Here is a 24,400-nt window from a genome sequence, read left to right on the forward strand (position 1 = left end):
TATTAGGAACCGACATTGTTCCCTTTATCAACCTATATGGCTTAGTGTTCAAATCCCATCTAGAATAGTGACGTAGTCTTGAAGAATAGTCCATTGAGTTTAGTTTTCCATTCAAAATAAAGAAAAATGGGTAAGAAGAAACAAATTCAGAATAATTACAAAAGTAGTGGAATTGAAACAAAACACCACGTTTCAATCCAAAACTGTTTATTCACATAGTAGTAGTAAATCTCGTTGATTTCAAAATGTCATAGATTATTATTGATCCAAAAATAATAGAACAAGAAATAATCCAAGCGTTAATTTTACAGACCATCGTCAGTAATTCAACTACCAATACTCAATTTTGATAACTCCAGCGACAGGGTCGGCAATGGATTCAAATGCTTCTTTAGAAAGGTCTAGGGTTCCGCCACAACCTGGACAGTGATCAACAATTTTAACAGTGACCGTTTTACCATCATAGCATGGGTGAGGGACTGCGTTTGTGGCACCGGGCATTTAACTGTGAACATCTTTCCGCAAATTGCACCTCCATCCCACAAAGGATCACTTCCCGCGGAAATCATCACTCCCTCTGGAGTACTCCCATAACATGCAAATGCTATTTCAAAAGTTATTTACACAATTTCAGTACGTCAGGAACTGAAATACTTATTTCAAATATATATACTTCCTATAGATCCACTCCATATTACTTAAACGTATATGTTGATATATTAAAGTATGTATATGTTTATATATCTACATAGAATGTAATGGTTAATCCTAAACAATCAGTAGAGGGGCAGAGAGTAAACACTTATGAGTATATTGTTGGTAAAAGGTGGCAGTGCGTGGAATTGCACTAGCCATTGAAACAAGGTTTGAAACGAGAACAATAATGAAGAAACCAGACCTCATTTCTTAAAATATTACTACTAGTGTGTTATAATAATGTATTGTAATTTATCCATTTGGGTCCTTTATATAGATAAATTTATATTATAGAAACGGTAATACTACTTAGTAAATATAGTTATGGCTTTCGTTAGAATACAGTGTATTTATTATGAATAATTAGTACTATATATTTTAATGGTCTGTTACAATGTTACAATATGGACACTATACTTAATATAGTGGTTGGCATCTTTTCAAGCTATTATCTTCACATTTTAATAAGACAATTACATTTTGCATATTATTTGAATATGAGAGTTTTCTTGAAAGACTCTCTCTCTCTCTCTCTCTCTCTCTCTCTCTCTCACACACGTAAGACACCAAGTATAAAGATCTTCTTTCAATACAAAAAAATTCTTAACCATCTTACTGTCGAAAAAGTTAAAGATATCAAATAGATAACATATAGTTGTTATTAACTATCTTACTTGTTAATAACATCTGAAAAAAATACGTTTGTTTGTGTTTTAAAGATGTTAAAGAATTACGATATGTTTTCATGTAATAGGTATGATAGCCTAGAATTTCTTTATTCGAAGGTCATTAAGAAAAGTTAAAAATTTCATGAGGATATATGTTACACCCCCAAGACCGAAACGGCGGAAATGTTCGGGGGTGGATGACGTCATATGTAGTATTACAACATTTGCATCATCGTAATGAAAATAAATACAACCATTACATTGAATATATATAAAAAAATATTTACATCTGTTTGGTTCATATTTTTATACATCAAAAGTAGCAAAAAGAAAGACGAGACTCTATATGTTCCGTATTTTCAAAAGTCTGCCGAGGTACCTGTCTATTGATTTCCTGAGAATACGAGTGGTTTTGAAAAGAGAGTATCAACATAAAATCTGGTGAGTTCATAAGCATGTTTTTGTAATGAAAACCTATCATTTAGTCGGTGAAAATGTTTGTATTCTCTCAAGAAAATCCAATATTTTCTTAGTATTGAAAAGTAGTGTTAAACTCTAAGACCAGAGTGTATGTTTGTTACTAAATTATGTAATTGTATATGAAAATCCCTGAATACCATTGGTAATGTAAAGTAATGTCCTGGTATGAAAACCCCTAGTTACCACCAGTGTGTATAGTAGTTTCATTACTTAAAATAAAACCGTGTATTATCCATACTTATATCATATAAGCATTGTACATGTAAAGTGTATTACTACGTAAATATAACGTTTCTATATACTTGTGAGTTTTATGACCATACTAACTGATACGACATGAATCAGACGCCAATATCCTTAATGACTTTGTCACCCGTAGACTTGTCGGTCCTACTGTAGCTAGCAGCAAGGTGCGGGATAATCAGTCCCATATAGACCTATACAAAAACTCACGCTCTCCCTCCTGGAGACTCTTGATCATAAGGGTAGTCTTGCGGTAGCACATGTAATTATACCCAAAGACATGTCTCTCAAACTAGATAAACGACTTTACAAGTAATATTTTGAAAGACCCCTATTTATAAATAACTGATAAGTTTATAAAAAGATACATTTTTCTCTAAACTATATTTTTATAATAGTTTATATGTCTGTATATGGAAAACCGTGTATTGAATTCCCAAACTATACCTATTATAATTTGTATGTATGTTATGAGTTGATATGAAAACTTTTTAGTTATGCTTGTAGGTTGAAAACGTCCCTTATGCTCAGCATAATATAAAAGGGATAAAATATGTAACAATTTTATGAAATGTGGAAACCATGTGACTATATCCATTGCATCAGTTTAAAGTGTTTTGAAATTCCTTTGTATAACTTCATAAATCATTTGTGTCTGGCTTGAATTCTTCCCCTGAAAACATTAAAAATCATAAAAGTATAGGGGTATGAACTCATCGTTAGTTGTGTGAAAAGTCGGACAACGAAACTGGAAATGAAGACCCTCGGGTTGATGTATGCGGCACTTAACGAGATCCTAATCAACAATTAAATACATAATTATATTTTATTAATGAAACCATTATTTATAGTGTTAGAAAAACACTTGTTTTTGGTTTAGGAATGTTACCGAGACTCGATTGAATCGGAAAAGCAGGTTTTCAGCCAAGTTCACCACTTAAGAAGGGTTTACGGTCATGAAGAGGTTTACGGCCGTGAACAATCCTTTGAACAGTGTTTTAAACCCTGGGTCGACCTAGCCGGTTCAACCGGTTGGACCGTGACCCGAGGTAGAAGGCGTGTCAATTGGGAATGGTTTTTTTGTAAAAATACAAACTGAATCGAATCGACTGGGTTTTCCTAAACGGAGGCCGAATCGTTATGTCGAACCCATTAAAACCAGAGTGACCTGTTTTAATAAGGTTTGAATAGTTGGATAGAACTAGCGAATGCCAAAACAACGAACCGTTTGCAGCTTCTTCGTGTTTTTCAATGTTTAAATTTTATGGACATCAAATTATTGGTTTTATATGTTTATGCATTATGAGGAAAAGTGAAAATATATGAAAATAGAAAAAGACTATAAACCGGGTTGACCTGACGGTTCAACCAGTTGAACCGGTTGACCCGTGAACTGGTCATCACACCGGGTTAAATAAAAACCCGGGTTTTAAAACATTGCCCTTGAAGGGTTTACAGCCGTGAACGATGTTTTTAAAGGAAATATGAACTTTCGAAGAGTGTACGGCTGTAAACGGTTTGCGGCTCTTGAAGGTTTGAAGGGTGTACGGTCGTAAACTCAAGAACAATGATGTTGGATTCGAGGAAAAACGCGTTTTGGATGCTCCAAAACAACCTCCAAAAGTGATTCTTGATGATTTTCGGAAGAAAAGATGATGTTTTTGGTGTTTACGGTTGAGGGGTTAGAGAGAGAATGGGAGAGTTTTCGGCCATAAAAGTTTAGGAGTCCCGTATTTATAGACTGGGTGTATGGTCGGTGGCGAGGGCCACCTGTCGTCGCTGGTCATAAATGAGTGTACGGCCGAAAACGGGTTTACGGCCGTGAACATCACTCAGGACGAAAACTATTGATTTTACAAAGTAAACTCGGGTATTTCGCGTGATTTTGGTTCCGACTCATATATAAAAAATTCAATTATAAAATTAAATGATTTTCCAAACCAAAGAAATTTGACGGAAATCAATAAATTCAAATTTTATTAATGGAAGTCGGCTAACGGTAATGGAAAAAAGTTCGGGTCACAGCTTTAGAATTGCAAGTGCAACATTGACATTGCCCCAAATTTAATATATATATATATATATATATATATATATATATATATATATATATATATATATCATTATTATATACAAAAAGCTTTTTTGGTTGAGGTGACTTCGTGCTTTACACGCATAGGTTATTTTTGGCGCGTCTAGTATATATATATATATATATATATATATATATATATATATATATATATATATATATCATACATACTTATAAAGGTAGCATTTTTTCTTGAATCTCATGCATTTGAAACCCCCATTCTTTTTTCCTTTCATCACATTCATTTAAAACTTCCATGACCTTTCAAATTTCTTTATCATAATAATTATAATTTGGTAATTAGGTTAAATAAATATTAAATCTAAAGTGTAATCATATATAAACTAAATTTCAATATTAAAATAATATCTTTAATTCTACTTATAAAATTATGTTTTTTAACTTTTAACATATTATACTTAATTTATTAGTTTTAATATATTGTTGGATGTAAATCATTATCATTTTAAAGGTATAATTTTTGAACAATTTATATAAAATACTTAAATTATTAATTAAAATATAAAATTATAGGCTCAACTTAAATATAAATTTTATTTAACTTAAACAACCCAAAGATTATTTTATAAATAGTTAAAAGTGATAAATTGCAGTGTCTTTCTAATAATTATTGTAAGTTGGTTAATAAGGTTAAATAAATATCAAACCTAAAGTGTAATTATAAATTGATTAAATTTCAATTTTAAAATAACATATTTACTTCTATTTATAAAGTTATGTCTTTAAATTTTAGCATACTATACTTAATTTATTAGATTTAAAATGTTGTTGCATGTAAACCATTATCAGTTTAAAGCTACAACTTTTGAGCAGTTTGGACAAAATACTTAAATTGTTAATTTAAATATAACATTACAATGTCAACTTAAATATAAATTTCAGTTCCACTAAAAAAACCAAATAATATTTTGTAAATAGTTAAAAGTGATAAATTATAGTGATAAATGTAAAAACTAAATTGTAATATCCGTTTAACTAAAATATTTCCTAAATATATTTATATAATCGTTAAAAAATTTCAAATAAGTAGCTTAAAATAACTTATAACAACAATAGTTAAAAATAACTGTATATAAATGATTATATTGTTATCTTTAAAATCAAAAAATAATGTTTGATGTTTTAAATAATTATAATGATAGAAATTAAAATATTAAGGAAATAAATTTTAAAAAATTAGTTAAAAATAACATCAACTACAAATAACATTAAACCATATATAATATTTAATTTTATTGATGTGTAACTCGCGCATAGAAGTCATTCAAACGATTGAGACTATGATGTTATAATAGATGTATATATTATCATATAATTCAAAATAATCAATATATTATATCAAATTTAACAACAACATTAGTGTTATATTTAAAATATATATATATATATATATATATATATATATATATATATATATATATATATATATATATGTAAAGACTTCAACTATATAGGTGTTTCTGCGCATTACAATGTCAACTCAAATATAAATTTCAGTTCCATTTAAAAAACCAAAGAATATTTTATAAATAGTTAAAAGTGATAAATTGTAGTGATAAAAGCAAAAACTAAATTGTAATCTTAATTTAAGTAAAATATTTCTTAAATATATTTTTATAATCGTTAAAAGTTTCCAAATAAGTAGCTTAAAATAACTTACAATAACAATAGTTAGCTTTAAAATAAAAAAAACAATGTTTGATGTTTTAAATAATTATAATGATAGAAATTAAAACACTAAGCAAATAAATTTAAAAAAATTAATTAACAATAAAAACAACTATAAATAACATCAAATCATATATTATATTTAATTTTATTCATGTGTAACTCGCGGGTAGAAATCATCCAAACGATTGAGATTATGAAGTTTTAATAAATGTATATATTATCATATAATTCAAAATAATCAATATATTATATCAATTTAGTATATACAAATTATTATATCAAATTTAACAACATCGTTATTGTTATATTTAAAAACCATATGTTTGTAAAGACTTCAACTATATAGGTGTTTCTGGGCAACGCGCAGGCATTCGCCTAGTTATTATATACAAAAAGCTTTTTTGGTTGAGGCGACTTCGTGCTTTACACGCATACCTATTTTCTTTGCTCTCCGTTTCAAATGAGAAGGAATATGAGCTTGACATGTCATCAGAAGCCACATCACTTATGGACCATTTACGTAGCCTCCACATCAACAAAGACCATAGTCATATAAGCTTACTTGGAGCCCACTAAACTGGAAACTTTTATTTGGATTTTATTTATTTATTTATTTTATTTGCGTATAGAGACACGCACGTGTTTCTCTTCTCCACCGTTTCGACCCCCAATGCCCTTCCACATACCACCTTCTCCACTCTTTCTTCCACAATACATCCAACTCTCATCCATCGATCTCCTACTTCCACCGTTCCTAACCCTCATCACATATGCTACACCGCATCATCGCGACAACACCACCGATGACTACTCCCTCTCTCTCCCTCTCTCTCTCTCTCCATGCAATTTACGGTTCTTCAACCGCCACAATCTCTAGGGTTATGTTTATTAAAGTGCTTCGATTCTTTAAATTCTAAATATTATTTGATTTTGTTTAAACCTATATTGTAGGTGGTATTGGTGGGGATATGCGTTCAACATATAGCGATTGAGAGCAAGGTCATCGAACTCCGTTTCCATCGTTTCTTTTCTTCTAATCAAAGTCTGCTCTTGCTTTTTCGAATACCCATTTGGTCAATAAAGGTAAACGAAATATATAATTTATGCAAGCTTAATCTCTAATTCAGGAGTTTATGGTATCAAAGCTTCTATTATGTAGACCGTTGTTTTGATTTATATGATGATGTTTTATTTGTTCTTGAAGAAACCTCTGTTAAATATGATTTGCTTGTTATAGTTTTCTGTGTAATTTTTTGGGTTTATAATGAAATGACTACCTCTGTCTCTAAAAGAAGCATTGCTGCTCCCTCTCTTTAATCCTATTAATCTCCTCTCTCTCTCTCTCTCTCTCTCTCTATCTCTCTCTCTCTCTCACACACACACACGCATTCTCACGCGTATACGCACACACATACTATATTCTCACTCCTCTGATATTGCACCTAAGGGAGGAAAGGTAGAGATAATATGATAGGATGTAGAGGCGATTCAAAGGTATTTGAAGAATTAAGGAACCCCTAATATCAACTTTCATGTTTCCGTCGATTAACTTTCTAAAGTGAGTTAATTACAATCATGCATGATTCTTTTTGTAGGGTTTTTTTAATTACAATCATGCTGATTCTTGTCACTACAAGAAAAATACCCTTTAATGACGTGCAAACAATGACACTCGTTGATTTACGATACACATTTTTGTGTGACCTTAAATATAATGTCAGCCTTCCAAAATTTGAAGGATAGAGGACACGTATTTTTGTGCGCCTTCAAATTAATGTCCAACAAAAAAAAATACAAACATGAAGGGCACTTGTTTTAAATGCGTGTCCTCTAGAAATGTCGCTTTATATTTTTTTTTATCAAACGCACGTTTTTAAAGGCGGAAAATGAAATCCTTTGCGATTCTAAAATTTTAAAGTGCCCGCTTCTTCACTTTTTCCTCTAGATCTCCCTTCTCTCTACAAACCCTAAGGCATCACCACCTCCCTTCTCTCTAGGACGTGCTAGGGTCCAGAAATCATCTCTTGCGGCTGAACATGCGGCGGCCGGAAACTTCGACACCGCTATGTGGTTGCTCAACCGCCATCTTGGCATAAAGAACTTCACACTATTGAAATCACTGTTTCTTGGTCTTCACATGGGGAGTCATGCTTTCATGCGTGCTTTCTCTTCGGATCCATTGATCTCATTGACTATTGAGCGTGGCTGGAGTGAGTCAGCAAGCCCTAATGTCCGGGCCCCACCTGCACTCGTGCTCAATTTCTCTCAGTTAGAAGAAAAACTCAAAGCTGGCTAGAAAGCCACCACCACTGGTAAATTCACTAAATTCACTAAATTCACTGAAGCCTTGCGTCTTTTCCTGGGTATTCTCCATACCATTCCCCTGATTGTTGTATGTGCGAGGGTATGTCTGTCTTCTTCCTCTTACAATCGATAAGCCCTAACACCGAAGATTGAAAGTCAAAATTAGATTAATCACCGCCTCATCTTCGTTCAATCGAGTTTGGACCTGGTTTCACCAACGCTGCAATCAATCACCCTGCTCCACCTCTCACCGGTCACCACTGTTGGCCGCTGCAATCAGGTATGTCCCTCAGTTCCTCCGTTTATTTCTTCTCTCTGTTTCTCTCGTCTCTCTTGTCCGCTTGAAAAGTGCAATCAACATTCAACAATTCATGAATGTCAAACATTTGATTTACTGTTACCATGTCTAATTTTGGGGTATCTCCTAGAGAATCTATTTAACAAAATGTAAATCTTAGAACTTTGCAATGTGCACGCCTATATCTTTATTGATTATCAATAATATTGCATCTATTAAGCTTTTCTAGTATGTTTATTGTTTTTCATCTAGATTATGTCCTTAATTTGAATTTGTTATGTTTGGTTAACACAAGTGTTAACAGGATGTAGAAGATGTTCTAATGGCAATATGCAAGCCTCTATCTTTATTGATTACACTCTTTAGATTTACAAGTTTTATATTTAAAACAATCTCTCTTTGAAAATATAACAAAAAAAGCTAATAAATTAATATATAACCTGTTTGCTTTCGAACCGGACAGGATCAAAAACTTATTTCTGAATAATTTGAAAACAAGAACTTATTACATTAAGCATCGACCACTTTTTTTTCAATCTTGACACATCATCATGTCACATCAGCGGGTAACTAGGTTGACCAGTCAAGTGGTCAACATTGCAAAAATTAGAAAACTTTGTGATTAATTTTTAACAAAAAAAATAACAGTGTCAATCGTTTTTTTTTAATGACTTTTGTGCAATTTACCATTTTACCCTTTGTATGATAGGTGTCATATTTACAGGAATAATAATACTGAGTAAGTTTTCATAATTTATATACATGAATTTTATTTTGCAGTTACTATGATGCGTATAGGGGCATTATTGTCTATTTCCGTGTTATTGATGGAACTGTAAAGAAAGGTGACAGGATTTATTTTATGGCTAGTGGAAAGGTTAAAACAAAAACCACTCTTCTCTTGTTTTTTAAGCTTGTTGTAATAATACCGAGATTAATTATACTTTGTTTAATATATATATATATATATATATATATATATATATATATATATATATATATATATATATATATATATATATATATATATATATATATATATATATATATATATATAAACAAATGACATGATGCAGGATTATTTTGCTGATGCAATTGGAGTTTTATCCCCTAATCAATTGCAAGTTGATGAACTATATGATGGTGAGGTAATAATACGACTCCCATGTTTCTTACAATTTCAATATCTACGTATAGGGGTATTTTGGTCATTTAACAAAAAAGTTTTTTTTAAGAGGTGGGATACATTTTTACTGCTATTCAAATAATAAACAACCCACTCCTATGTTTCTTACAATTCAAATATCTACTCTACTCGTGGGGGGTATTTTGGTCTTTTTCACATTTGAAGGTGGGATACATATCAGCTTCAATAAGATCAGTAGCAGATGCAAGAGTAGGTGACACCATAACTCACTACACAAGAAAAGCAGATCAATCTTTACCTGGATATAAAGAAGCCATTCTAATGGTGTTTTGTGGCTTGTTTCCAATCGATGCAGACCCGTATATATATTATTATATTATATCTCTTTAATCCACAATACCATGTCAAGCTCCAATGGTGTTTTGTGCCCCCCCCCCCCCCCCCCCCCAAATTAACTGTTCAAGCTCCGCCCCTGAGTGACTGGTTCATTGCACATGGGACATGCTATGTTTTTAACTCTTGAGGTTTGGTAAATGTTTACTAACAACATAGATTCAGATAAAAACTTTGTAAAATTCATCATTTTTTCTTCATTCAATGTGTAAATAAACAAACCATTCATATTTGCAATTGTGTTCCAGGATATTATGATCAGATACAACAGGATGAAGGGCAGACCTACACACTGGCTCCCTGGAACTGATCATGCTGGCATTGCAACTCAGGTTTGAGTTTTTCCACAAATGGATTTCTGATTATTGTATTAGTCTACTTAGTTAATATATTATATATCTAACAGATAGTGAATGGAAAAAAATGAATTTCTTGTTTGATAACTGCTAAGTAAGATTTCAACTGTGGTTCTTGAGTTTGATCATCATTCATTTTGGAATGATGATAGGTGAGCTAAGTGCTAAGTAAGATTTCATTAATTGAAACTGAAACTAAGATTTCATTAAATTATGATTGTTATCTTATTATTATTTTTTTAATAAACTTTGCAGTGACTTTTCAAACGTTTTTGATGTTGATTGGTTTATCTCTTTCCTTGCAAAGGATGTAGTTATTGTGAAAAGTGTTACTGACAAATACATGCGATCACTTGAAAACCCCCCATACACCATGCGGGTCCCACATAAATTTGAACCTCACTATTACCTTCATGAAGTTCTTCCTGTTCTCATGAGGCGACATGTAATTATTCTTCATTTAGTTTACAACTACTGAAATCTTTTGATTTGTGAATTTTGATGAACGAATTGTGTGTAGGTTGTTCAGATGACAAAGTTTGACTACAGGCTTGCTATTGACCTTAATAAAGAGCTACAACGATTAAGATGTTGAGTCAATTACCATGCTTTTCTCTTTACAAAACCATTGCAAGATGTTGGAGATCATCTGGTGATGAAAATGAGGAAGATGACAAATCGTTACATTGTTGTTCATTTATGGTTTGAGCCTGATATGCTTGCATTTTCTGGTTGTTATTATGGAGGTGGTGATAAAGAGAGATATGAGCTTGGTGAAGTTAGGAAAAGGTGGTACTCCTTTTCCTGCTTGTAATATATGATAACTGCTAAGTAAGATTTCATTAATTGAAAGTGAAACTTCATAAAAATTCATAAATTTTTTATGAAGGATAACCGTTGAGAGCCCCATAGATATTGCAATTTAAGTGGTTTGATTAGTTTATTCTTATGGTGATATGAATATGATACAATGTAACAGAGAATATAGGAAGGAGTGGAGGGTGTTGAAAGAATATCCTTACTGCTGCAGAAAAGGATGGATTTTTCTCTGTCCCTGAAGTAAATTCATCCTTGTTAAAACTAATTATTATAATTTGTAATTCATAGATGGAAACTTCATTTTTTTAATGGCTGAAACTAATTGTAATTTGTTGGCTTCAGATAAATATGGCTATTGCTGGGAACCATGGACTAGATGTGCAGTTCATTGGACTCAATTTCCTTGAGTCACTGGTATATGTTTGCATAATGTTATTGAGTACCAATTTTCTTTTATACAAAATTCTCATCCTAAAAAATAATTTTGCAGGTGTCTGAATTTTCTCCATCTACTTCTACTGCTATGAGCCTTCCTAGGGAGTTCCATGAGCAATGCTGAAAATCTCTAGAACATGATTATCTCAAGGTTTTTCATTTTATTTGTCATCGTCATTAAACCATTTCCTATAACAACTTATTCTTAGGAGCTGTTTATTTTCTTTTCTCAGTATGTCCTGTATGGTTAATGATGACTCTCTGGATAAAGTACTGTATACACATACTCTGTCTCTAGGCTGAATAAACCGTATGAATGAGATCAAATGACCATTTTACCCTTACATTCCAAAAGACAAATAATATTTTTTTTGCTTGATCTAATAAGTCATTCTGTCCAGTTTAAGTGCTTAACCCATTAAGCCCATTAAGTAAAAAAGAAACACCCCTTAGATTTTTTTTGAATGAGGTTTTCTGCTTTTAGTATATAAAACAGGTGGACTGCATGGCATTTTTCACTAAAATGATGATATATCCCACCTATTTCATACAAGTGTATTAATAACAGAAGAAACTTAAATTGAAAAAGAATCTGAATGTTGTACATGATTGGACTCAAGAAAATTTATCTTTGTGCTACTCACTTTCTCATTTCTTCTTCTTTTTCTCTGTTTATTCCACAAAATTTTTATTGTTGGGCACTAGGGGCTGCTCAAAGTGTTACTACTGAAATTACAAATTCTGATGCTTCTGTCTCAGAAGCAAGAGTTTGTACAACTGCACTCCGTTTCATGCTTTGGGACTTTATTAGCAGTGGTAGAGTTGCAAAAAACAGCATAGATGTTTATTCCTTTGTTGCTAAAGAAGATAGTAACTCCACTTATACGCTAGTCCAGGTAATACTTTATTTATTTATTTTGGTTTTGTGTTACATTTGAAAGCAACATGTGCATTTTAGACAAGACTTAATTGCACACAATATCACCTTATATTTGTTCTATCACTAGTTTAGTTGTTGAAGTTTCAAATGACTGTTCTTCATGATTATATGTTTTTACTAAATTATATTTCAACAATATTATTAACAAAGTTATATGGTTATATTAATTGAATCCATTTTGAAAAGGGCTCAGTATGCATCTACTTTGAAAAGGGCTCAGTTTTAAACATTTTCTTAATATAGTTGTGTATGTATAGTTGTACTTTCCATTAGGGGTGTGCAAAAAACCGCACAAACCGCTTAAACCGCCCGTACCACACCAAACCGCACCGCATAATGCGGTTTAGATATTCGCGATGTGGTTTGCGGTTCGTAGTTTTGTCAAACCGCATTATGCGGTGCGGTTTGCGGTTTATAGTTAGAAAACCACAGTTCAAACCGCACCATATGGTACTAATATATATATATATATATATATATATATATATATATATATATATATATATATATATATATATATATATATATATATATATACCAATAACCAAATACTCCAAAGTCCACACGTTCTGTCCAATATCAAGATCATTAAATATGGTAAAGAATAGCAAATTTCATAAATTGGAACATGTTATCAAAAACAGTTTGTGACTTTTTTTGTTTGCAATATCTATTAGCCTTTTAAAAAATATCTAATATAATCAATAAAGTTTGAAAGTGTTCTATTAACAACAAAAGTATAAATCGAAACAACTTATTAAACCGTACGCAAACCGCACAAACCGCCCGCACGAAACCGCACCGCATAATGTGGTTTAGAGCTTTTGTGGTGCGGTTTGCGATTTCCAAATATGCGGTGCGGTTTGCGGTTTTAGCTCTAAACTGCATCAAACCGCACCGCGAACACCCCTACTTTCCATAGTCTATAACTATTGAAATAGTAGTAACTGTCAAAAAGGAATAAGAAGCACATACTATACTTTCATTTCACATATTCTGAAAAAGTAAATAATCCTATTTATGGAATCAAAACATAGGTGTACTTTTGTGTAATTCCAATTTCAGTCTATGAACTTTCAAGATCCACATATAAAGCATTGAACTATTAAAAAACTTAGTCCTATTTAACATGTTTGTTGCATCATTCAGCCGACATTTTACCATAAGTATAACTAATATTATACATTTCTTGAAGCATAGCATTTCTTGCAGATATATTGTTTCATTCACATAAAGAGACAAGTGAATGAAACTAAGAAGACAAGTGTATAACTAATATTACTCATGCTTCATTCTCACCCAAAAGTGAGAAGTGAAACGAGTACCACAATCGGAAATAATCTTTAGCGGCGCACCATGTCTCACCACAATTTCGTCTAAGTAAACTTGTGCTTATTTCTCCATTAGAACCGTTGTACGTATTGCAAGAAAATATGCACTCGTAGTCAGCTTGTCGACAATTATCAGTTTTCTTCTCCTCTTTCAAGGTATTAACTGTATAAGTCGGATAAGTAGAATATCCATTCGACATAATTTACGAGTTTTTAAGAAAGAAATTTATTATTTTCACCGTAGACATAAATAGAATCTTCCCTTTCGATAGGGATGCATATCATCTCTTTGTAGCACAAGAGTTCTGCGTGGTTCTTTAACAACCAGTCCATGTCGAGAATAATATCAAAGATAGGAATTAGGTTAGCAGGAAGATTATAACTTTCAATTCCTATAATACTAACTCTATAGGCTTTATCAGCAAGTAATGATATATTTCCTATGTTATCTATATGAAATGATTGGACAATTGCGTAACAAGCAATTTGAAAAGAATATGCGAATTTATAAGGCACGAAAGAATCTGAGGCATTGAAATCAAATAAGATGTGAGTAGATCTAGAGTTTACGAGAAAATTACTAGTCACAACATTCGAGTTTTAACTTACTTCCTTTGTAGTAATCTAAAATGTACGATATTTAACTTTTAGTTTGCCAAACGATTATCAAACTCTTCAAACTTATTAATTACTAGCGGTGCTCAAACCTACACCCGCTCATCATTCTCTATTGGGCTTTCGATCCTAATCTTTGAGTTAAAACTCAATTCTCATTGCAGACTCCTGCTCCTTCTTGGTTTATAGACTAAACCCGCGATAAGGTCTTTACTTTTGCTATAACAGCAACTCGAATGGTTTTATTCTAATGACATTTGTATTTATAACACACAAGACACACAACGAACCAAACTCTTGTATTAGAATCAGATCAAATAAATCAAGCTGATCGAATAAAGAAAATGAAAAGAGTTTGATCAACACGTAGATGCTTTGGAACAGAAAGAATAGCACCACGTATCTCTAATTCGTGCTTTCGGACCTACATATCTTTTAGCTTTTGGCACCTCCTTTTTAGTTGGAGTACTCTTTGATTGTTGAACGGAAACTTGACTCCCTACCATTTGACTAGTAAGAATAGGGCAGAAACATTTCTTGTGTCCAGTAACACCACATAGCAAGTCATATCTTTGGCAAATGATTGCTCAATTCTTTAATGAAGATCGTTATATTTCTATCGACTACCTTGACCATTTACTTCTTCTGTATTCCTACTGAAGTTTCGTCACTATATGAGACATGGTTCTCTGAACCAATCAACTCCTTTCGCGGATTTAAACTAATCGGACTCGATTCTTTATGACATTAAGATTTGAACAATAATTATCTTCTTAGTCATTACCGAAACGAAGGTAACGACACACATGAATAAAACGAAATCATTTACTAGCTTCTTGGTAACCTTGTGACTTTTCCTGATCCAAGTGTGAGTCCTGTGCTTCCAATAGTATAGGCCTCTACTACTATTCACACCTACTCATACTCGTCCCAAGTATTGCCTCGCAGTTCCCAAGTCACCATTCAAAAGTTTCCACAAAGCAACTTATCACACATGAATGTGTTCAAACAAATACATACAACAGTTTTTCCTAGACTCAAATAGGGTTTTCACGTTTTTATCAAACATATATTGGATTACCTATACTCACCTTCTAGGATTCTTCTCATGCATATGCTCGCTTTAATATATCCTAATACTTTTCCATAGGTCGATAGAAATTTTACTTCCATTTCTTCATATAAATTCTTTCTCGAGTAGTGTCTACTCTACAAGACACATTATTCCAAAATTTACTCTAGCAGCATGGAGACAAACGGTCTTTTACTACCTGCATCATCTTCTAACTCATGCAAACCATCATGCACATTTGTTCATTTCATTATTCTTCCTTGAAATCGTGATTCTTATATCTGAGTAAGCCTAAGTCTACTTCATAGGAGTCTATCCTAAGAAGTCTGCATCTTAGCTGCATCTCAGCAAGCTCTACTAGCTTCCACTTAGTTCTCTGTCATTCCTGACTACAACATCTCTTCTCATACGATACTATGGGTGTATTTCTTCTTCAATTAAGCATTCTACCTTACTTAAACAAGTAAGTTGCTTAACCATTTACCATTAAATGACTCAATTCACCATCCCAATCTTGTATGTTAAAGTTGGCTTAACACACAATGGAACTTCTGTAAGGATGGGATAGAAGTCAATCATCACTTAGTATTATTAAATACTAAGTCTGAACATCTTTTATAGGGTTACTACTCGAACTACATACTACATCACAAAGTCCTGGCCTATTGAGTCTGAAAAACTTCATTAGCCTTTCCTTTGATCTTCATTTAATTCTTCTAATATTGTACCACATCAATTGAGATATTATTGAAGTATTGACCGCCATCTTCGGTTCTTCTGACTCTCTAAACAATCACTGCTTCAATCTAAACAACGGTGGAAACAACTTCGTGGATTTGCACCAACACATTTGTCTCGCCCAAACGTGTTTCAAACGCACATGTTTCTTCCAAGGATGTTATTATATATCAAACATACTTTAAATGTATATTACCACTCTATTGGCATTAATACACTTATTACGATAATAATTCATATTTATTATTTTACGATATCTCGCGATCATTTATTTATAAACTTATCGATGTCAACTATCATAAGTCTCTTTATCACTTCGAAAATTCTATTACGAAAATTCTTAGAATTCTGAACATAAAATTTTCTAAACCAAGGTCGGCAACAGACCTTAAGCTTTCTCAAATAATAGCAATTATAGATAAGCACCTTAAGGCATGCTATATTCATTTGTCATTTAGCACATATTAGAATATAAGGCATATCTCCTCTTAATATTCTAGTGCTTGATTCCATTAGGTATTCAACCTAAAATATACCAGATACATATCGTATCATCTTCACTTAACAATTCTTGTTTAAGTTTATAAATTCTCAAAATTTCTAGTTCACTTAAACTAATTTTCTTAAAATTCTGAAGTAACTTAATATCTTAGAATACTAGGGTTTATCATTGCCCAATCCCCCACTTAAATATTTCCTATGGTTTGTATCCATATACTTATTATGAATCGGCTCATATATTGAGCTTCCAATAGTTTAAGTCTAAATACCAATTCGTGATATTTAGTTCACTTAAACCATTGCTCTGATACCATGATTGAAAGACCCCAACTTTCGTATTTATGAAAGACCCAAACTTTCATACTATTCCAACATTATTCTTAAGTTACTTCCTCAAAACATGCTACATGCATATTTATAAAACAATATTTTATATTGATACCATGATTACAAAAGATTGGATACAAATCGACTAAGTTTTATTACATTTCATACTACCCAGGAATCTACTATTCATATACATACATGAACTTTAAAATACATAGAAATAGTATTAACTATTCTAAATCTTTTAGCAGTATAAAACTATATTGGATACTCATCACCTGCAATTGTTAAATATTGAGAGGGATAAGCGATAACGCTTAGTGAATTCAATAAATAGATACAATATAATCTTATGCCTTATATATATCAATATGACAGAAGCAAAAGGGAACAAAAACAACAATAACATATGCGTATCATATGTCACGCTTTCAATATCAACTCAAGATTTGATTCAAAGATTTACGATCAATGAGACATAACAATTTCAATACTTGATATGCATCAATAAAGCTTTTGGCCCAAATGGCACAGAAGATATACAACTTCAGATTAACATTTTGGTAGATTTCAGGCTTAAAGCCCTGTCTAACCATTTGCCAATACCATAGAATAGAGTTCATTCTCTTACGGAGTCATGCTCTACATGGTCAGAGGCTACATACCCGTCCTATCTAACCTTCTGCCAATGCCATAGAATAGAAGTCATTCTCTTACGAGACATGTTCTACATGGCCAGAGGCTACATACTAGTACCACCGTGAATCTAAGTCCTTTTACTGATCACATGGTCAAAGGTATAACTTTGCTATTAAAAATAGCGAATAAAAATAACCCGGGAAAATAACTCGGAATAATAACACTGAAGAGCACATAGCACATATAACACATAACATACAATTGTTCCTATATATTGGACTCACCTTAAAATAATCGGGGGTTATAATAGTAATTTGAGCAGCATATCGGCTCCAACTATGGCTTTATTCGTCGAAAACCGGGAGAATTAGCTAAAAACCGGACTCTAAAAAGGTAGAGCTTCAAAACCGAAAAGATAAATTTTTTCGGGCTTCACGACACTTCGGGGCGTGTTTCGGGTGTTAAAATTGACATCGGGGCTTCGGGGGATGTCAAAATAGTCAAAATATGGAAAAAAGGGCCAAAAATGGTAATTTTCTAAAATTCCTCGGCAAGGCACGCAGGCCTTGTATTTATAGGGAGGAGATGCGAGGGTTCGGCCGAGAAGGGATGAGTCAGCGAGGCAGGTGGCAGCAAGGGGCGAAGGCACGCGGCTCGCATGCGAGGGCTCCAGGTGGCTCGGTTCGGACTCGACAGCCGTCTTCAGATGCGAGGAGTCACCGGGTGACTAAGCTGCTTCGGACGACTCATCGCGACACGCGTCGGATCCGGGCGAGGGCGAGTCACGACATCGGAAACGAGGCGGACACGGCATCGGACCAATCAGAGGGTGCCACGCGAGGTTGTGGTCCAATCAGAAGATGCCACGTGGATTATCACTACTCATGCGAAAATTAAATAAAAAATGTGCCAAATCTTGTAAAATCCATAACTTTTGCATACGGGCTCCTTTTTGGACATTCTTTTTATGCACGCGTAGCTAAAATTATGCTCTACAACTTTTGTTTAGACTTCGTCGGCTAATTTTGACTTTAATTTTTATATTATTATTTGTAACAGACTGGGATAGGATAATCCGTTAAAAATTCATAACTTCTTCATCCGATATCCGTTTTCGTTAGACTTTTTACCGTTGTACTACAAATGACGAGACTTCAATTCTCGTTTAGGTTGTGTCGGCTAAAATCACTCGATCTAAAATTCGAGTTTTTAGCTGTCTACTGCTAAGCTGAAACTTCGAAAAATCATTACTTCCTCATACGAAGTCAGATTTTGGCATTCTTTATATGAAAGTTGATTATTTTCACGAGTTCTACAACTTTCATTTACATCACTAAGGCTAAAAATTAGTTTATCGAGATCTAATTTTTTACGCGACAAAGTATTTTCCGGATTTATCACGGATCTTCGTTTGGTCATAACTTCTTCGTTATAACTCGGATTTCGACTAGGTTTTCGCCTAAATGTTTCTAATGAGATTTTCTACAACTTTCAATAATAAAATTTTACTTATTCTAAATTTTATATTTTCGCTATATTTCACTATTTGGCTATTAATCGGAATCTCATAAGACTTCTAATATTTTATAAGTGATTCTAAACATAGTTTTACTTCATTTCTAGTAAAAACTATCTGTTAGAACTCAACACTCAATTTTATTCACTTTTAATAATAACAATACACAATTTCAGAATGTGTATGTTACAGAGCCCATGGACGAAATCTTATGGGCTTCCCCATAAATTTCATCCACTCCGCTCTATGGAGTCCATCAACCTAATTATGCATCTATCAATGATTTGCATAACAACCCCCCGATTATTTAATCAGTCTCTTTTGATCACCGAATTAATTCCAAATTAATTTCTGATCAATACTAAATAAATAGTATGGTTTCCAAATAATATATTAATCTTTTAATACATTAATAAAACCATTTTGAGTACCAATTTATTATTCATATAATAAATCCTACTCTCTCTCCTCTTGTCATCATGTCAAGTTGCATGAGTGAAGGCAACCCAAAAGGACCTTGCTCATAATTGGGTCAAGTACATACCAAAATAGTTATGGGCTTAGACACCTTATTTAATAGTCTCCCACTTGGATAAGTCTAATAACTATTTTGCAAGTACGACTTCAGAACCTGATTAGTAATCGTAGCTTTCAAAAGCCGCTGTTAACTCTGATCTTATCAGTAACGTGTCCTTTAGATAAAGGATCATATATTCCTCCATTCTAGATATCGTATGAACTGAGACATGGATTATAACCATTCTCTCTGTTCATGTGTTCTTTCCCGATTTCTAATTTATGACGACTGACAATAGACTACAATTGTCCAGGCTTGGCCAACCGCTTAGGTGATATCACTAAATCGTCAAAGGGCCCACATATATCGCTTTTATCCCTCGTAGGGTAAAAGGAACGGATAAACTTCGAATCAAATGTTCGCTTGTACCAACTCATCAAATCACACACAACAATATGTTTTATAACACCAAGTTACTGGTGCGTTTACATATTATCAATGTGCAACTGACTTGTAAATTACAACTCATATGTCTCCATTTTAAGAATACAAGATATTATCGTCTCACTAATCACCCGTGATAAAATCAATGAAGTGATTCAAGTGAGTGTGGGTCTAATCCAATACTCAAATCTTATATCAGGAGCACTCATGAACATTGCAACAAACTTTTTCTATGTCTAAGACGCTTTAGACAACCTACAGTCAGATTCATGACAGTCTAGCTTCAATACCTACTTCCAAAGTATTTATCGACTGTGGATGGTTTGAATAATCTTATTATTTGGGAAGTCAAAACATTCAACGTGAAACACAATAATAATACTAATCCTATATGGCGCCAAACTTTTTAGTATAAATAAAACACCTTTATTTAATCACCATATTGATTACTCATTACTCATTGTATAATGTTTCGGATAATCAACTTATTACTTGAACTATAACAACAGTTGTCCCATGCTCCAAGCATACACACTATGTTTACCTATGGTCTTTACTTTGTGAAATAGATCAAATGAACACATTTCCAATGATGCTCATTTCACAATTCCTAATCCTTATCACAAGTTTAAGAACATCAAATTCTTGCTACTATTAGAATGTGTTAGATTCAAATATTTTACGCAACGATCATTTTGTAATGTCAAAGCACCAAAGTCACCAAGACTTTGCCAATGAAATTGCAAAGTACTCTATGAATTCTTACATTCAAAGTACATTCCTTTGAACATCCTTCTTGCATAAAAGTTTCTAATCTAGACATAGATTCTTGATATCCAACTCCCATTTAAGGAAACATTTCCATATTTTCCTTATGACAACTCATTCTAAATAGAGTCCTATCTATTCTTAATAATGTCAATATGGTCCATCCATTACTATACTTCCAACTACCCACAAGTGACCAATGCTTGGCGAACCTTAGATTGTACTTGACAGTTGTTTAATTAATTTCAGTCATATCTAGTTCTAGTCCTTTTTCTGTCTTAATGCCCTAGGTATTTGGAAAATCAGAACGGACGAATATTACAGCATATGCAATTGATCCTTAACCGAAGAGTATGGGATACGATACATAATGTCCTACATAAAGACATGATACTTTACCAGTCTCTCGCAATAATATTGTCATAAATAGAATTTCTTTATGTTGAATCTTTTCAAAATATCATTCATATATGTTTTTTGACTAAATTTGATTAAAATTTCTCGATCTGAGCTTTTAGATTTGAAATGAAGTATAAGTTTCTCTCCCTTAATTATAGCAAAACAATTTTTCAAATTTGCGAATTGTACCTTTTGTTTTCTATAATTAATATTGCTACCTTGAAACATATAATAATCATGCTCTCACTAACATAATAATTATGTCCTTTCCAACATAACACTTATGCTCCCACTAGCTTTGACATGTATTTAGAAATCATTTGGACTTCTAGTATTCAATAATTATTGACTACCAAAGTTCATATTTCTAATACGATATGCTTCGATAAGCCTTTATCCAAGCATTTTAACCTCATACACCTTTCCTTAGATAGCTCATATGTATGTCTAAACTAATTCAGAACTTATAGCAACAAGTCCTAAATGTTTATACTAATTGCCAAATCTCACAATTCGAACTATGAAGAGGGATTGCGTAAGCATAATCGAATTTGAGAACGCAAATATAACAATTACTATCTCCTTAAAATCTCTCTTAGTGAAAGCGTTTCCTCACAATCATTTTCATGAAGTGGAGAGAAACCTTATCACTTAGATTTTCTGGTGTATGTGTTCCTATCCATGTGAATTTTTCATAACCATAATCATAAGACAAGGTTTTTGACAAATCCAAACTCATATGGACTGAACTTGTTCAATCTTAATTTCTTGCCACATGGAAGCACGAGCTCCCACCATTTCTTCCAAGTTGTTAAGAAATTCACCTATACATATCAATGAACTTTCATTAATCAAGGTGCTTCGCCTCTATGCATTCAAATGAGAACTTATAAAACTCACATGCATAGGTAACTCAACTGGAATGGCACAGAAAATAAGAATATGTCAACTAGTGATTGATCAAATCTTGAAGCTTTTCAAGATCATTAAGACTCCCACTGACCTCTTGACATATAAGATTCCCTTATCAAGAAACATTTCTTGACAAACAAATACTCAAGAGTGCGGATTCTTATCAAGACAACACTTCATACAATTGGTCTTAGTTGGTCTTTGTCTTATTCAAGACATCACAACTTACCAATTTCAGATGTGCATGAATAAGAAAACCTTTCCTACTCCACACTTGATGAGTGTTTTAAACTTACTGAAGACGTGTCACTCAATATCACAATCTTGGAGTACGATTCTAAGACTTGATTTTGGAACGAAGTATGATTCAATTTCGATTTAACCACTTCAACAATTCCTGATTCCTCTTCTTAGCCATATTAGTGCACTAAGTTGTCCTTAGAGGATCAATTGTGATATGGTTTCATAATCACTAAGATGATCATAAAACACGATACAAAAGTACTCTCCCTTATTTTCATATTTGGAGAAACTTTTATCTTTCTGCCTAACTGATTCTTCTTATTCGTTCTGCTATTCATTGAAGCTTTTCAATGATTCAAAATTACATTTAATCTTGTAAGTATAACCATATTTACTAAACTGTTAGCAAATCATGACAAATACTCTTATAGTTCTTTGTGGCAGACTTGACCTAGTGCACAACAAAGCGTACTAGATGCTTTATTCCTTCACTTGACTCACATACTTATGTGAACAAGGAATTAGTCTTAATTTCCCAAATACGAAGGTTCTCGTTCATCACACAATACAAGTTGTATGATTCCAAGTTTATGTCTAATTGAAACTTGGGTGATGAGAATCTTCCTTATTTGTAAATTTCTAACAATACCACAAACAACATAACTAAGAATCACATTCACTTCAATATTTCTAATAATAGAAACAAACATCAATTTTCACAAATGTCATTGCAAGGAATTATAAATAATACAAAAATCAAAATCTATTTTATTTATAAAAACATGGAAAAAACTTTTCCTTACAACGCAATTCAAATGAAAACTATGCTATTACATATTCCTAAGGAATCTATCATAACTCTAAGTGGCAGCTCAAAAAATCCAATCATCGAATCATGCGCTTGAAATCCATTTCTTCACGATCAAAATCAACTCACTTCTTACTTTATGTTTCCTTTCTTTTCTTCGATCCTACAACACATCAAAATGCAATCTTATCACATCATGTATTAAGAATCCACAAAACAGAAAACTTAATAGAGTTAGATAGTGGATTTTACCTGAAGAAGAGTCATACACTTTGACTCTCCCATCTCTTAGATCTCTCAGGTAGTCAGGGCAGCTTCCTAACCAATGCCCCTTCTCTTAGCAGTAGAAACAAATGGACTTTTATGGAATGGTACACAGGACTATCTCAGACTTAGCCTTTCTCTTGCATAGAGAAAACTTTTCTGGACTTCCAATGTTGCCATTGTCCATAGAAGGTTGGGACATTGACTTACCAGACAAATTTGCTTGACCAGTCCGCCAAATGAACTCTCTAATGAACTCACTATATGAATCAGGAAGTGATTGAAGAACCTAGTCAACAACCAACTTCCTTGAGACATCGACACCCAACATCCTCAACCTATCAATGTGTGACTTCATCTCTAAGACGTGTGCACACACAGACTTTCCATCTTCGTGTCTTTTTGCCAATAGGGCTTGAGTGAGTTTGAACTTTTGAAGTCTTCAAACACGTGGGTCAGGGAGAATTATTGGAGGAGGTGGAGATAGTGAAGCATGATTTCCATTTCCACGATCCAATCGTGGAATATCATCTTCATGTGGAAAACCTTTTTCCAAAGGATTCAGGAAGATCATAGTTGATAGACTTCGACATCTACAAAAAGGGAGAAATTCAAGTTACTTGATTGAGTCCTTAATAAAACACCCAAATGAGATATTAAGGTTAGGACCCAACACAATATTCTACAACTTGGAAGAGGGATGCCGTAATCCAGCTGCAAAATATTTGAAGGACTGTAAATGA

General features: G+C 33.0%; 1 protein-coding gene across 1 annotated transcript; it reads left to right on the top strand.

Annotated features, from left to right (window-relative positions):
* The first annotated feature begins 10,114 nt into the window (after positions 1-10,114).
* Positions 10,115-11,295, top strand: LOC145064110 (O-fucosyltransferase 29-like). Its single transcript, XM_079011623.1, has 7 exons — positions 10,115-10,144; positions 10,262-10,345; positions 10,469-10,521; positions 10,625-10,814; positions 10,890-10,959; positions 11,005-11,161; positions 11,259-11,295. Exons 1-7 carry the CDS (start codon positions 10,115-10,117, stop codon positions 11,293-11,295), a joined length of 621 nt encoding a protein of 206 aa, XP_078867749.1.
* The last annotated feature ends 13,105 nt before the right edge of the window (positions 11,296-24,400 follow it).

Source organism: Lactuca serriola, chromosome 7, assembly GCF_051521515.1.
Source record: "Lactuca serriola cultivar US96UC23 chromosome 7, Lser_US96UC23_V15, whole genome shotgun sequence".
Taxonomy (NCBI): Eukaryota; Viridiplantae; Streptophyta; class Magnoliopsida; order Asterales; family Asteraceae; genus Lactuca; species Lactuca serriola.

Excerpts from the sequence above, each read along its gene's own strand:
- LOC145064110 (XM_079011623.1), top strand. The coding sequence starts at position 10,115 with ATGGGACATGCTATGTTTTTAACTCTTGAG. Across the intron at positions 10,522-10,624 it reads TCATTTTGGAATGATGATAG|TGACTTTTCAAACGTTTTTG; the intron begins GTGAGCTAAGTG and ends TAAACTTTGCAG. Across the intron at positions 10,960-11,004 it reads AGAGCTACAACGATTAAGAT|ATGTTGGAGATCATCTGGTG; the intron begins GTTGAGTCAATT and ends AACCATTGCAAG.